The sequence below is a fragment of the Dendronephthya gigantea genome, unplaced genomic scaffold (genome assembly GCF_004324835.1).
Source record: "Dendronephthya gigantea isolate DGI-Jeju-01 unplaced genomic scaffold, DenGig_1.0 000121F, whole genome shotgun sequence".
In the NCBI taxonomy this organism is placed as follows: Eukaryota; Metazoa; Cnidaria; class Anthozoa; order Malacalcyonacea; family Nephtheidae; genus Dendronephthya; species Dendronephthya gigantea.
The window spans coordinates 447288-463756 of record NW_021163131.1 but is presented as its reverse complement, the minus strand read 5'-3'; the positions used below and the strand labels follow the sequence as shown (position 1 = coordinate 463756).

General features: G+C 38.0%; 1 protein-coding gene across 2 annotated transcripts; it reads right to left on the bottom strand.

The window, feature by feature from the left end:
* Positions 1–6250: 6250 nt before the first annotated feature.
* Positions 6251–14924, bottom strand: LOC114535604 (BMP-binding endothelial regulator protein-like). 2 transcript variants are annotated; one of them, XM_028556879.1, is made up of 5 exons: positions 14860–14924; positions 13598–13676; positions 12242–12511; positions 11423–11945; positions 6251–6433 (listed from the first exon to the last, which is right to left on the bottom strand). In XM_028556879.1, the coding sequence occupies exons 2-5, from the start codon at positions 13656–13658 to the stop codon at positions 6418–6420; spliced, it is 870 nt and encodes a 289-aa protein (XP_028412680.1). In that variant the 5' UTR covers positions 13659–13676; positions 14860–14924; the 3' UTR covers positions 6251–6417. The 2 variants fall into 2 exon arrangements, with proteins under 2 accessions (XP_028412680.1, XP_028412681.1); XM_028556880.1 differs by having other exon boundaries at positions 11643–11945.
* Between the last annotated feature and the right edge of the window lie 1545 nt (positions 14925–16469).

Sequence of the window (16469 nt, the reverse complement as noted above, 5' to 3'; positions counted from 1 at the left end):
GTTAGCTTTGTTACTTTTTAGGTTATCGTGCGTAAAGTATGGGGGATGAGAATTTTGGTTTCGAATGAAAAGCGACAAAAAACATTTTGCATATATTCATAATTTTAGAGAGCAATACAATTGAACAATGAAACAATAGAATAAGCCAATCGACCCCTTTTGTTTGCGCAGGGTAAACCCTAATTAAGAAAACCTTTCGTTTATTTCTCGCGTTCTTTATATACTATATGTTCAAATCAAATATATATATATATATTTGCATGGTGACAGTCGATAAGTAATTTAGCTTTTAGGTACACCACGTAAGTATTTTATGCTGCAAAGCTTCAACAGTGCAATTGATTTTATTTTTTAAGATAAACTTTGTTCGGAAATGAAGTAATAATAAATTTTAAAGGTTAACTTTTGTGAATTAAAGTACGATCGATGTCTTCATTCTTAGAGATGCAACAGGTGCGTTGTGAAATTCCTGAATATATATCATTAATGTGGTTTATGCCGAATCAAATTTTGTCAATTAGGTCACATGCACACCCTGTATACAAATAAGATATTGATAAATATGGAAATCAGTTACAAACACTATATAGTGTGTGTATTTTTTGCAAACTAATTTTAAGCAACCACTAGTCACTAGTGTTTGTAACTCATTGGCATAATTATCAAAATCTTATTTGTAAAGGGTTAGGATGCAAATCAGTTATACACAAACATTCGTGGTTGTACTTTTCTATCCAACCACTAGTGTTTTTTCTGATTTGCATATTTATTAAAATGTTACTTATTACAAATTCATTTCACAAGTTTTATATTCAATACAACACTGCCGTTCGTGTTGTAAACACATACAAGTACAATGGACAAATCAATTGATTAAATTGCGTCCTTCAAATGTTCCTATTTACAACGAACAATTAGCCAATAATAATATAGATGCAAGTTCCTCGATTGCGAGAACTGCGCAAAAAAAATGAAAAAAATTAGAATATTCTTACACGGCCGTTAGTTTGATGTAATCAGAATCAATGAGAATGAAACCAAGCTTGAAAACTCAGTGAGTATAATAGCAAAGTCAATAACTGGATATGCGAGCCCCGTCATACGAAGGCCCCCTTCACCCGTTTCTTTCAGAATATTATATCTGCCCCAAACTTGGTCTATCCCGATTGCTTCTAGTCCACAAATGGGCTTACCTAACCCCATCTTGCCGAGACTGGGCGTTGGACCCAAGGCCAAGGGACTTCGTCAAGCATTTGTGAAGGGGGCCAGGCGCGCTTACTGTGAGTTTTCTTTATACTCGAGGCAGTTGACACTGGTCTTACGATAATTTATTTAATGTAAAGTAAAATGTTAGCTATAATTTTGTATTAAGAATGAAAAATAGTGAATAAAACAAGCATAATCCACTGATCTGAAAGTACTATAATTTTATCCCCGAGCCGGTGCGGAGCACGGTGCGAGGGTACTAATTCCGCCCGGAGATTAGGAATTACACCCGAGACCCGGGAGAACATAGCGGAATCCAAAGTTGCCAAAATGTCATGGACGTTCAATGGTCATGGTACTTGTGCGCATGCGCGAAATGCGAACGAGTGTAGACTGGTAATCAGCAACTTCCTGATTGGCTAAGATGAAACGTTTGTGTTTCAGTGAAAAACGTCAGCAATTTAACTGTCATTTTGCAAACTATTTTTTAAAAAAATGTTCCGAAAACAAAATATGAAATGTGCATGGAATCAAAAAACAGATAAAACACTGGGAAGAGTTTAAAATATTATCAGAACTGGAGGAATTAGCGGTGAAAAGGAACAACTCGATTATAATCCTTGAAATGGTAGGAGTCTATTTTGTTTATTTCGAGGTTTATTTCGTGTTTGCTGTACGAATACATTTTATGACCTTGGTACAGTATGCCGTTTTGCTCGGTTTTGCGAAGACGTGACCGACTATTTAAGGCTTTACATCATCGTTTTAACTTCCAAAAGAGTCCTTAAGAGTGTAATTCGGAGTTTTAATATAACAAATATCACTTTAAAGGTTTATATATAGTCGGCTGCAATCACTGCACGAATTTATTAATCGAAAAACAACATTCGACGTTCACTGCTTGGTTATTTATATTATTTGGGCTGTTTTGATGTTTTGAAGGTTTAGCTATAATGAAGTATTAACTCTCACTTAAACTGTGAAAGTCTATAACTTAATGCAACGGAAAACAGCAGGAGAACGGGTGATTTCACTTCACCTTTACGACTGTGTTCGTTTCCGAAATATTTGAAACATCAGCTATCGGCTTTACGTTTAGGACATTTCATAATAATTATTGAAGGTTAGGTCTGGCTAGCTCAGGAAATATCTTGCTTCGTTTGAAATGGCGAGGGTTTGCTGCATGCATGTATTTCTAGTTTAATTTAGATCCAGTTGAATATCACATTGCTTCGCTTTTCGTAAGAAAGCATATTAATAAGTGGAAATTTCTTCCGGTCACTCCTCACGTTATGAGATTATAGTAAACTAATTTTCAAATAATTTCTGTGCCCAAAATTTTTCTGGATTCCCTTTATGAGGGCTGTATCGTTCCGTTTATCTGAATAAAATGGAATCAATCGAGTTTTGTCGCTCGACTCTATGTGTAAGGCCAATATCATTGAAAAATTTATTTCGCTACGCGTCTATTTATAACACAGCTATCATCAAAATTTTCCCAAAAGAATTGAGCAGCTTCCTCAACCGAATACAACTGTCTGGCTTTTCGGCATTGTTTTCTTCTACCTTTGACCCTTCGCTGGTTAATAAATCTGTTTGAAAAGATCTCGTCCTTATATAAGTTGGGTTGGGGAGGCAAGGTTTTCCCAAATTACAGTCTGGAAATCCCCATCTAAAGGCTGAGCAATTACAAGTTTAGTTTATGTGTCAAAAGCCTGTATAAAAAAATCGCGTTTAAATACTCTGAGATATCATTTAAGATTAAGTTTCATTGAAAACGAATTAATGGCATATATAGGAAATTGGGGCAAGATATATATGACAATTATATAATTTCTATGTATGATAATTCTGGGTATTCCCAAAGGTTTTCCACATTGGAAAAAATTTCGATGACTTGCAAGATTTATCTTTTCAACGCAGATTTCCCTTCTCTGGCTCACACTGGGGTTTCCCCTGCTCAGACTGGCATCTCATTTTTGATAGCGAACAGGCGCCGGATTATAATACTAATGGAGTAGAAAATAAAGTTGTTTATATTCTATCTTTTAGTCCAATATAGATTTGGCTAAACACAAGGTACTGTTAGATTTTGCGCTAGTAATCTAAGCGGAATACTGCATCCCCTTTAAAGCATCCTACTCACCAATTGTCTTCTGTTGGAACTCTTTCTATATAGTTGTAAGGTTGAAAGGAAAATAAAATCCTGGGGCGAAGTTGGTTATCTCCATTCAAACACCTTACCCAACAGTTTTGTGCCCACCAATGATCCCGAGACAAATCATATTGTGATAGTGGTCGTTGAAATGCGCGGCAACTTACAGAAAACAAATCACGCGTCCATTATATTAAAATAATGTCTATACAAGAACAACTAACCATAAGTGCCGCCGACTGCATGCATGCAGCCGAATAGCCTGATAAGTTAAAAATGAATGAATGGATTGTTCACACATGGAATTAATATCTCTTGTAGCACAGCGATAGATTCCACACCGATATTTCAAGACTGACTTCGACTTTGTTAACAAGCTATTCATTTATTAACTTACTTTCCTTTCTTTAATTACTCTTACTTTAATTTCGAATGAGTTTTCAACGTTTAAACTATATATTGATCGTCGCCAGATGTAAATGCTTGCACGATCTCAGTTTACACGAGTCTTACTCCTGCATGTGGCATTATATATACCTGGTTTGTGTATTAGGTGATGTAATTTGATATATTACGTATGGGGGACTACCTACTAAAGAATTGTCATCGCCGGATGCCAGCCAGAACAAAACGATGAAACTCAAAGAAGCTCATTGATCTGGAATATTACATTGCACGACGCGTACGAAGGGAAAGAGCGAATTCTTATCAATATTCAACGCCGATGAAATGAGGTTGTTCATTAGCAAGAAGGAATAAAATATATTCTGTTATTAAGCTCTATAATTTTATAGATTTGCCTGAACATAAAGACTGTTCGCTTTCTCTCTAGACCTGCAATGCACATTCGATTCCGATTTTCTCGTGCACTTTCTAGACGGGTGATTCTTTTTTATTTTACTAACATATTCGTCTACATAACCAGGGAGCAGCGTGGCAGCGTCTTCAAACAACTTAATGCAGAGTTAGTATGGAGAGCTAGTCATACTAACTCTCCAGTTAGTCATACTAACTCTCCTGACGCAGGCCCTCAGATCGAAACGTCGAGAATTGTTTTGTCTATGCTTGATCTTTTACATGAGTCATGTCCTAGCTGTGCTGTAGCATTATATATACCTGGTTTGTGCATTGGATAATGTAATTTGATATTTCAGGCTACGTATGGGATTAATAAGCCAGAATTCAACGATTAAATAACCTAAAGAAGCTCATTGATCTGCCATGTTACATTGCATGCATAAATGCCTACGAGGGGGAAACTTTCAATATTTGGGAATTCCCCTTTTATCCCGATTGATTTTCCCTAATTTAGATACCGAATTTTAAAAACCGATTAATCACAAGATAATTTGAAACATTGTTTTTAAAACTATAAAACTACGCCTTATATTCTTGTTTTGATAATCTGTTCGCATGCTTTTCAAAGCCAGTATCGGCAGTATATATTCGGCCTTGCACGCCCTCGCGTATACGAGTTAAAAGACAGGTATGCAATGCATACATGTGGGTAGCCTCTAAAGCATTGGCAAAGATTTTCAAGTTTTGTTCAATCTCAAATGACAGGCCGCAATAATGGCGGGAAAATCAACTGCATTATGCTTAGTTTTACGTTCTAATGCCATACGCAAAGGCAAAAATGGGCTAATTTGCTAGTTGGATACCGTGAGTTGTAACAAAGTAGACATAAGAATCATCAATGAAATACCAATGAAATACCATTTCTGCGATTAATTTATCTGAAAGTTTAGGCCAGTTTACACCGATCAGGCTGACAAAGTTTCGGCTCTGCCCAGTCTCTTTCGTAGATAAACAAACTCGGCGGACAGACATGCATCATCGCTCATCGTTTTTTGCGTGTAGCATAATGGTTAGCCCGCGAACGGGCTACCCACAAAAATGATGAATTGTTATGACAGAACATTTGGAATGAAATCAACGTTAATTGTTGGAGAGTTTATTTATATATTCAGTTCTGCTCGACGGATTTTTTTTGTAAGGAATTGAGCTTAAGAACGAAATCCACCGGGCAGAACTGAATATGTGAATAAACACTCCCCCCTGGTCATCGTACTAGCCGTGCAACACGTATCTTATCACCCGCATATTGTGTTCTTCACGCAGTCGTTTGCGGGGATTATAGTGACTGTTTTCAGTCATGCATTATTCTGGGACTTGGGGAACAATTGTAAGTTGCTTATGGAAATAACGTCTCACGTTTCATTGATAACGATCTGTTTGTGCACTATAGCTATATATTCGTGAAGTGTTATCGTAATCGCATTAATACAGTTTTAAATCTATATATATGTATGAAATGATTGTAAAACCACCGTCGCCTGTATCTTAAAAGCTGACTGACACTGAAACTTTTTAAATGGAAGGTTTTAATCACGTCGTAACGATTCTATGACGGTCTTTCCACTCGAATAAGAGCTCCGTTTTCAGTGTTTTGCATTAATTAACTTTTACATTGATCAGCAATAACAGAATTTCATGTCATACTCGATTAGTTTGAGTCCAAGTGAGCGTTTTGAACAATGTTCTCACTTCTAAAGAAATCTCCTTAGAAAAGCTCGACTCTATAGTCGAGCTATAGGAGAGAGGTATATTCAATTATATATATATATATATAAATATATATATATATATATATATAAATATATATATATATATATATAATATATATATTATATACATATATATATATAATTATATATATATATATATATATATATATATATATATATATATATATATATATATATATATATATATATATATATATATATATACACGTTGCATGACATGACGATTTCACATTTGAAAGGCAAAGATAATTATATTCAATTGATAATCAATTGATGTTAGGTTAAATGTTTTACAACTATTGTATTGATCAGCTTCTCGCAAACATAGATTACTATTAGATTAATGATTTAACAACAGTTTTGATTAGGGATAGTTCTATTCTTGGTTAATTGTTTTTCTACCTCATCTGATTTCTTGGTATATGACAGCTTTCTTTCTTCAATCACCCCAATCCCTGGAGAACCAAATTATCGGCCTAAGTATCTAAAATACATATAGAAAAATTCATTAAATTATTACGTAGCTATTCACCAACTTGATTTTCATTATAGTTGATAGTAGGATACGTTTTCCAAATAAAATTAATAAGTAAGTCAAAAACTATAATATAGTAGTAGTCTAATTAATATAAAGACTTTGCATCAAATGTTGTATAGCTACTGCCTGACATGGACAAAAACACTTCTGGACGTTCCGATACTAGCGACTGAGGTATACCATGTCAACCTGAAAGAGCTGCCGCGCTCCCTGACCCTGCATGGATATATTGGGAGGTATAATTTGAAAATTAAACGAGACTTACCTGTAAGTCGAAGTTTGATTGTGATTCTGCCGAATCACCCAGAGCGCTTAGGGATTACGTGAGAAGCACAGCGATCACGCAACTTAGTCAGTCTTTAACGCAGGAACTGTGTGCCAGGCAACCCACCAGAATTTGGGTGGGAAATACCCCTTAGTGGAGGGCACGTAATCCCTAAGCGCTCTGGGTGATTCGGCAGAATCACAATCAAACTTCGACTTACAGGTAAGTCTCGTTTAATTTTCAAATTCTACCTCATCACCCGCTGCGCTTAGCGATCACGTGAGATTTTAAAGCGTTGCAGGCACACAGTGTCAATTGTCACAAAGCTCTCGAAAGAACAAAACGTTTGTAATATAATCTTAAGTGAACAATACATATAAATTAGGTTGATAGAACCTTGTTAGCATATTCTGAATTTGATTGAATAATAGTCTTTTTGTAATACTTAGCAAATGTACAGTCAGATTTCCAACCTGCTACCTTCAAGATTTCATTGATTGGTTGTTCAGCTTGCGATGCTGCAGACGTTGAGGCCGCTCTTGTGCTATGCGGTTTGAAAATGTTAACGTTTATTCCGGCCAGAACCATAACGTTTTTAATCCATCGTCGTATTGTCTCCCGGCTAACTTTCTTATGAGGTTTATTGAAGCTGATAAAAAGTTGCCCATCATCGGATCTGAGGTTTTCCGTGCGCCGGAGATATTCGTCCAAACAACGATAGACACATAACCGAGTATCTGGGGCAAAAGCCATTAATGTAATAACTGTTGCTTTGTCGCCAGGTTTGCTTGTTTTAACCAGTTCGGTAATTGTAAAAGAGAAGCATGATTCAGTTTTGGTCATATTTTTAGTATTTAGCAAATGAATAGTTTGTCCCCTTTGCGCGGACACTAAGGCAACCAACATCACGAGTTTGTAGGTTAACTCCTTTAATGTCAAATCGGGAACCGGTGACATTCCCTTAAGTTTTTGAAGTACAAGTTTGACATCCCAAATTTCAGTATATCGCGGTACACTTGGTCGCATGTTGTATACGCCTCGCAGAAACCGAACAGCCAGTGGATGAGAGCCAAACGCGGTTCCTGTTGAGATAAGGATAGATGAAATAGCGGATCGGGCGGTGTTAATTGCGCTATAGCCGAGGCCACTGTCGAACAGAGTAGTGAGAAATTCTAACGCGCTCTCTACAGGTGCGCGAATCGGATCAATTTTCCTTTTACAACAAAACTGTCCCCATCGCTTGAGGTACGAGTTGTACTGTTTTTTGCTTCCATCTCGCCAAGATCTGAGCATGATGGAGATAGCGCCTTGCGAAAGTCCTCTTGCGCGATATGATTGTTCGACAATTTTAAGGCCATCAATCTCATTTTCTTGGCTAGAGGGTGGTTGTTCGGGCTTCTCGGTAGACGTAGAAGGTTCGCTCGTTGAGGCAAAAGAAGTGGAATCGCTACCAACATTTGTAACGCCCTGGTGAACCAGGGTTGGGTTGGCCAAAGGGGTAGTATAAATATCCCTGTTGTCGCTGTCGTGTCCAATTTCTGGAGGCAATGGCTTATCATGCTAAACGGTGGGAACGCATAAAGTAATTTAAATTTATGCCAGTCTATCGAAAAAGCGTCAATAAATTTTGCATGTGGATCAGGTTGCCATGCAACATATGCGCTCAATTGAGCATTCAGGCGCGAAGCAAACAAGTCTATATCAGGTGCACCAAAAAGATTTGTGATTGAAATAAACACAGCCGGATCGAGCATCCATTCGGTGTTGTCATTAAATACCCGCGACTTTCGATCAGCTATTATATTTTGGGTTCCCGGCAAGTGTGTCGCACTTAACCAAATATTGCGCTTAATAGCCCAAAGCCAAATCTGGCGAGAAACATTGTTACATTCTGGTGATTTACTGCCACCCATTGAGTTGATGTAAGAAACAGCAGTTGTGTTATCAAGCTGCAACTGTATGTGGGTGTTTGATTCATCGGAACACAGAGACTGTAAAGCGAACAGTGCAGCCTGCAGTTCCAATACATTGATATGAAACTGGCTTTCTGCAGCTGTCCATCGTCCCCCTGTGGTGACGTTATTGTACACAGCACCCCAGCCGATTAGCGAGGCGTCAGATTGTACAAATGTGTTAGGAGGATCACGATGCACAGGGTTGGTTGCCGTCTCAACGTGGTCAATCCACCACTGTAATTCGCATTTAGCGTCGGGTGGAAGTGAAATTTTACTGCTGTAATTCCCTTTGGACGCACGCAGTCCTGCGCTTTTAGCTGTCTCAAGCGCGCGGTAATACAAAGGACCATTAGCAACACCGGGGAAACTGGACACTAGTAATCCGATTACTTCAGCAATTGCCTGAAGTGAAGGAAATGTAGCCGAAAATAATTTTGAACACATGTTTTTTTACTTTTATAGCCTTTTCAGGTGTTAAACGCACAATCATAAGCAATGAGTCCAATATGAACCCAAGAAATACCAGCCGCTGGGTTGGTACCAAGACAGATTTGTCTGGATGTGTAATAAACCCAACTTTTTTGAACAGTGTAACTGTAGCATCCACTGTTTTAGAGCATTCATCAATTGTATCTCCTTGGAGATATGTATCATCAATATAGCCAAAGCAAACATGACCTAATTTACGAAGCGTTGCAAATAAAGGTTTCAACAACTTGGTAAAAACACGAGGCGCACAACCCAAGCCATTAGGCAAGCAGGTAAATTTGTACATGTGACCGCGCCAACAAAATTTTAAAAACTTTTGGTGCTCTTCGGCAATTGGTACGGTATAATATGCATCTTTTAAATCAACAGATGCCATATAACAATTTTTCCGCATCATTTTTATGGCGGTCACTAATGTATCCATCTTAAAGTGATGGTACTCGACAAAGCTATTAAGCCGTTTGAGATTTAAGATCATACGGTAATTGCCGTCCTTTTTAGGACGTACAAAGACGGTTGAGATAAATTCGCCATCTTCGGGCTCAGAGGGTACTATGACCCCTTTTTCCAACAATTTTGTGACCTCACCGTCAATTATGTGCTGCTCACTGGCAGAAAAGGAAATTTGGCTAGGAATCCGATTTTGAATCGGTTGTACCCCCTCGATAAACTCTATATGGTAATGAGAGGCAGTGTCTAGAATGCTCTTGTCAGAGGTAAGGCATGCCCATTCGGATAAAAAATGTTTTAATCTTCCGGCAATTTTTGTCGCACAAACATGTGGTACAGAAGATAAAGAAGTCAAGTAAAAATTACTTACATTTACTGGCGTGGCATTGGTGGTTTGGAGTTCCCGCGTTTCCGGGGTGCGTTGAAGCGGCGCCGGTCGAAAAAATGTTTTTGGCCTTGCCGCCCGCCTCTGGGGCCAGAGTATCTCGAATTGGAGACTCTATCGAATTGACGACCATGAGAAACTCGTTGACCGACTTTGTTAACTTCAGTCATATCTTTGACTTTTTTCGATAGGTCGTCCCCAAATAGCCATTCGGTAACTGGATTGGAAGGGGAGCACAAGGGCCGATAGTCCTGATGTAGCTCCGGTTTAATGCACTCACGGCGTCTGGCATAAAGCTCGTGGTTAGCCTGAGTGGTAAAGGCAATAGCGTCGGTCATTTTGCGGATTAATTCCGCGGTAGAAGGGACGTCTTTCTTTTCGTCCTCCGAGGTTGCCAGTGACTTAGTGAGGGTGTCCGTTACCTGCACCATGGCTATTAAGCCCTTGGTGAGCGCCGTCTGAATCTTTTGAAACTTTAAGTCATTAGATCTAGTTTCAGTCTTCAATTTATCCCATATCGGGGGATTGACACGTACTGGGATGAACGCCGTACAATTTTCTGGTCGATCATAGAGTTTGTACTTCGCAGATAAGGTTTCATCTGATAGTTTTTCGCGCGCCAAATTATTGGCGATTGTCGCGAGTTTATCCAGAACTGGAGGTGCACAAGGTGCCTCCATTTGAAACTCTTGCGCGATGTTTTCGAGAAGACAACTTGATGGCGTGTCACTCTGTATGGAGCCTTGACCATTGTCGCCACCATCACTGGCACTCGCAGACGAGAGCAATTGAGTAACCGAAGCGTCCAAACACGGCTGTTTCGGTGCTGGTTCCCCGTCCGCGGGATCGTCGTCAAGCAGTGATTCATCTATAGGGTCGTCCATAGGTCGCTGAAGTTGATCAACGGACTTCGACAAATTGGTCATAGTTTTAACCATTTCTTGCATGGTCGCTAAAAGAACGCTATTAGTGTCCGAGGGCGTGATTACACGGCTCCCCTGACTAGCATTGAGTTGTGATACTTCTGTAAAATCACTAGAAGTACCTAAGTTTTCATCGATGTTCATCGTTAATGTAGATTATAGAAACTTTCGAGAGCTACGAAAAAGACGTCTAGTCGCTAAAAGGATCGTTAATGCACTGACTAAGTTGCGTGATCGCTGTGCTTCTCACGTGATCGCTAAGCGCAGCGGGTGATGAGGTAGAATCCAACACGTTTGTCCAGTCTAGTTTCTTAAACTAACTTTTTACTCAGATTAAGGCACTTGACAGCTAGCTAAGCTACTTCACTCGTGTCTTTGGTTGAACCGCGCACACTAAAAATTTAATGCTTGATGCATGGCAGCTTTCGAGCAAGGTTGATCACCGAAACCAGGTACACCCGAACTTACTCTTTACAGCCTTTCAGCAAATTTTTTGGCCACGTGATATTGACATCAGCACGTTTACAAGTGTCGACGTAACTGGCGTATGATTCACAATAAAATTTCGGAAACTCGCGCGGCCTTTTGCTATGGCAGATATCATAGATACAATCTTCAATATATGAGTCCACCTTGACGTGGTCATGGCATGCTGAGAATGGAGGGCGTTCTAATTTCTTGCATTCACCGTTTGCTGCTTTAAGTTTAGACAGACTGTTGTCGCATGGATTTGGTATATCAGGAGGTTTTGGACAAGATTTGTTGACTTTCCAGGAGTCGACAAAATCTTGGTCATTTCCTGCATCTGTTCTGTCAGGTTTCACGAGATCCTTCGAGGTCTTTCCGTTATATTCACCACAAATCCCGCTTAAAGTTCCACTGAATTCATCACCAATATTGATGTTGGCGTTATATAAGCCATCGTAGTCAACAGTCAGACCAACATCTGTTGTTACTGTAACTTTGTTACCAATTTTTTTTATGCTCACACCTAAAATGCGCATATGTTTTTTAGTCAGCGCGAAAGCAAACATTGAGAAAGTCCTTGAAAACTAAATTTTTGTTAACAATTAATGCTTACACTTGGCTCAAACAAAGAAAATCTTATTTTAACTAGCCAATTCTCGCTCTGTAGTTGAAATGTCAATGAGAATAGTCAATGAGCTAATCGCACTCAATTCCTAGACATGCATATTCTAATTAATTAATCTTTGCATCTAAAGGGAAAATATACTAGAAAATTGGACACTACTTGGATGTATTGATGACAAATTAGGGATTTCCTACCCCGTCTGCAGTATGGTAATTTCTTGTCATGTCCAAAAACAGTGACGGTTCCTCCACGCTTGATAACAATATCAAGTTTTTTCACCAGTATGGTAACTTCGTCAGTGCATGAAACACTGCGTCCACACGAATTTTCGGCCCTTCCAAGCACGGTGAACGTTTTTGTATCATCTTTAACTAGCGTATATTGACACACGCCTTGAAAGTTGATATCTTTGCCAGTAAACGTTCGATAATGTGGGTCACCAGTAACACTACACGTGAGAATTTCTGCAATTAAAACATTCCATTCAATTATAAATCTGCACCTTTCGTTTTACAGATATCATACATGAGAGCGATCGAAGTCATAACCTGAGAATCCATGTTATCTATCGATGTCTATGGGCTGAAATTTTATTATTTCAGTTTTTTGTGCGAACGAGTATATATGACTTATAATTTAATGTGCCTGATCTTGTACAAGTAAGTGCGTGCAAGGAAAAAATCAAATCCAAATTTGCCGTGTATTTACGTAGAATACAGGGTGAGTAAAAAAAAGTCCCCCCTATTGAAATGAAGCCTTTGTTGATTTGAATGCATGATCAACGCAGTAGTGTGCAAATAGCATAGTTATTAGGTTGAGGCATTCAAATAAAGCGTCTTGCTTTCAATTGGGTTTATCATAATATTAAGGCAATCAGATTCTAACAAAGGCTTGATTTCAATAGAGGGGACTTTTTTCTGACTCACCCTGTATATGTGACAAAAATGGGTGATTTTTATACCATTATTAAAATAAGTTTATTAATTTGTATGCATGTACGTACGTATTTACCGCGTCATAAATCCGTTGGAAAATGAACAGATTTTCTAAAAATTTGTCCGGAAAGGCTCTGAAATGCCACTAAAATGCAAATTTAATCTGCTAATGCTAATTTAATTTGTTGATTCAGATTTGCACTATCTTTCGAACTCCTATTGGAGCGGAAAAAGTTTATTTCAAGTAATCATTTCAAACAACATTTAAAAAAGATCAAAATCATATGAATTATATGAGTCTATATGCGATAAGTGCTGAATATGCATGAATGCAAATTTGCCTAGTATCATTATGACGTATTAATGTGTAATGTTTATTGACTGATATAATTGAAACTTTTTATTAGGAATAATAATTAAGAATATCTGTAAAACGATTCATGAATGCATTCAATGACAGAAAACATTTGTAAAAGAAGTTTTTAATTTAAGCAATTTAAAAGATTTTAGTATGTGAACTAAAACCATTTGTTTTACTAAAAATTGAATGATAGGCAATGAATCACAATAATTTTATAAAGTTCGAGATAATCGACGAAATTAAAGCACACTTACGGCTGCTATCCTGGATTGCAACACCAGCCAAGATTGCGAAACCGAGTACGACTTTGAACATCTTTTAATACTGCGCTTTCTAAGATGTGTTAAAATAACAGAATAATTCGTGGTATAATATATATAGACATATTTAAGCGGAGGGCAGCAGGCTTAACAATTTTATCACTCGCCTACACTTTAAGATATTCGAAAGCCTTGACTTGTATGATGTATAGGTTATGATGGATTGTTACAATTAAGGTATACCTGTATAGGGTCTCTTAATATTAGTCCTGCTCTTAGCACATGAAATTAACGAGGTTCGAAACAGGCCAGATATGTTGGTGGACGGTTATTCAGCTACCGCGTGAAGTAGAGTCAAGACTTTAATTTCGAGCTCATTATATGCTAAATTTATCCACTTTAGTTTTTCGGTAGAAACAATGCAGAGGGAACTTATGGTCCACACATGCTGGTGAAGAATTTAGTACGCATGCATGTCGTTCATTAGGACGACCTACACGTAACAGCCATGCATGTTGGATTCTACCAGTTTAATCGCAGGCGAAATTAGTGCTTAGTAGCCATAGATTATGTTAGTAATTTAGTATAGCTTATGCTGAATGCATTGCATGATTGCAATGCATTGCATTGCAATAAGGTTGATAATTCAGCACCAGAATTTGAATCTTCGTCAAATTCCGCCTATTTTGATAGTAAATTTATGAATATTCTCGACGATTTCGAAATGGCAAAATGAGCGGAAAGATGTGGGTTTGGATGTTGTTTGGCTACTCATTATGTATTCAAGTGGTTGTCGCTTTATCCTTTCAAGTGGTTGTCGCTGTATCGCGGATGTTTTGAAGCATTTAAACAAAGGCTTAGAAATGCAGTCACCGTATTATTTGCCAAAACGTATCGGTTAACGTAAGGTTCCCTTAGGTCTTTGCGCCATCTGGTTTAAATATGAGTGTCATATTGCGCGTCATTCACGGCGTGCGGGGCACTGGACACCAGTTGAGGCCAATGTTCGTGATAGTATTACGAAAGTTTGACAGTGCTAAATTTGCCCACTTTCCGTAGAAACCAGAAAGAACTTGTGGTGCAGTCAGCATGCGCACAGTGGTGCAGCATTTAGCACGCATACATGTCGTTCGTAATGGCGATCCACAAGTAACAGCAATGACGGGTTTTAATCACATGCATGCAGAAGAAATTATTGCATAGTTCCTGTTTATTATATTATACGGCAAAGCATCACATAGTTGTCAGCTACTCACCGTGAAATAAAGATTAACAAATTGTGGCTTTTCAAACCAGTGTAGGTAGCTTTGTCTTCCAAGACAGACCTGGCGATCCAAAGACCGATATTGGGCCAATGCTTAAGTAGGCACGCTTTGGTTTGTATCTGGTCTATTTCACGTAATTTAGAAAAATTACAGATAAAATTGCATTTCAATTTTGTTCAAAAAATTGTGACATGTTTGTCTTCCAGGATAATGCAGAGAATGTCATTTTATCCAGTTTATGTACATAAACTATTTTGAAAAGCTGCGGTAGTGCCGGAATTTATATCTAAGTAGCTATTGGTCAACAAGTTGTTGAACTCAGTTCTGAATACCGCTCAGACATTAAAAATCTGCAAAATATCAACTGTTCTGTTTAATTATTAATTAAAATTTTGCACGGGAACACTCTTGCATGCAACTATTGATTGTTATTTGTATTTTTACCTTGTGCCTGTTCCATCAAACTAGCAATTCATATTGTAAATTCCAAATTACAAGATATTAGCCACTTTTCTGTTTTAATTATTATGACTCATCAGAAAATTTCATTTAAGATACCTCGGATCCGCAGTCTACGGTTACGAGATGCCGGTAGCGTTACTTTTCTGGTGTATGGGCTGCTTTTCACTGTCGCGTTATTTTCACGTACGTACACGCACCGGTTTAAAATCATTTAAATGATACTTAAAAAATCAGCAATTGAACACACGAATAGAGTTGAATTATATGTTAAAGATTTGGTGTGTGTTTTTTCTGCAATAAAATTTATTACTTAACAACTTTAACAAGACGTTTTTATACTTTTACGTGCGCGTATACCAACAAAAAAGCGAAATTGGAGAGCAGCCGTATAATTTTCTTTGTAGTTTACATGTTAAATGGTATAAATGGACGTCCACTTGTAGTTCGAAAAAATACCCCAAACATCTATGTTGCTATACCGGGGGATCTAAACTCTATATAAACTATGTATGTTGGGTTTTTTGTGCTGGAGTGGTGGTTATTCTAGAGTAGTTTTAACAGGGCCGTAGCTAGAAGCTTAATTGGGGGGGTGCATATTCATATATACGTCATATGCCCGAATGATTTCTTTTGTATGCTATTGTTCCTATGGTATATAAACATGAATATATGAATATACACCCCCCCCCCAATTAAGCGGTCTAGCTACGGCCCTGAGTTTTAAATTAGAGTATGAAATTTCAGTGAGTGATATATGCACGTTTGAACAATTAATGCGATAAGTATGTGGGTTAGATGTGAGACGGTGCTTCAGTCGGAAAGTTCGTTCACAGCCCAAGCTATGGTAAATATTTGCTAGTCAAGTGGAAGTGAATGAACTCTTTGTTGTTGAAACAAGATAAAGTAAATATTATTTTGGTCTTGTGTCATGATGTCAATTCTCGTTCCATTAGGCAAGATAATTAGTACTTTCATGAACAAATAATACTCAAGTTAATGCGCACGAAAACCTTGCTTTAAATTACGGTTCATGGCACAATATATTTTAGGTAAAATTGCTCTGCTTTAGCCGTACTAATGCAATTTTCAAGTGTGGGTACTGATGCACAAAGCAGTTTTTAATAGAATGTGTCATTGAA

Coding starts and splice junctions, on each gene's coding strand:
- LOC114535604 (XM_028556879.1), bottom strand. CDS start 13,658: ATGTTCAAAGTCGTACTCGGTTTCGCAATCTTGGCTGGTGTTGCAATC. Junction 12,512..13,597: donor TGCAATCCAGGATAGCAGCC/GTAAGTGTGCTT, acceptor TTTTAATTGCAG/AAATTCTCACGTGTAGTGTT. Junction 11,946..12,241: donor ATTACCATACTGCAGACGGG/GTAGGAAATCCC, acceptor TGCGCATTTTAG/GTGTGAGCATAAAAAAAATT.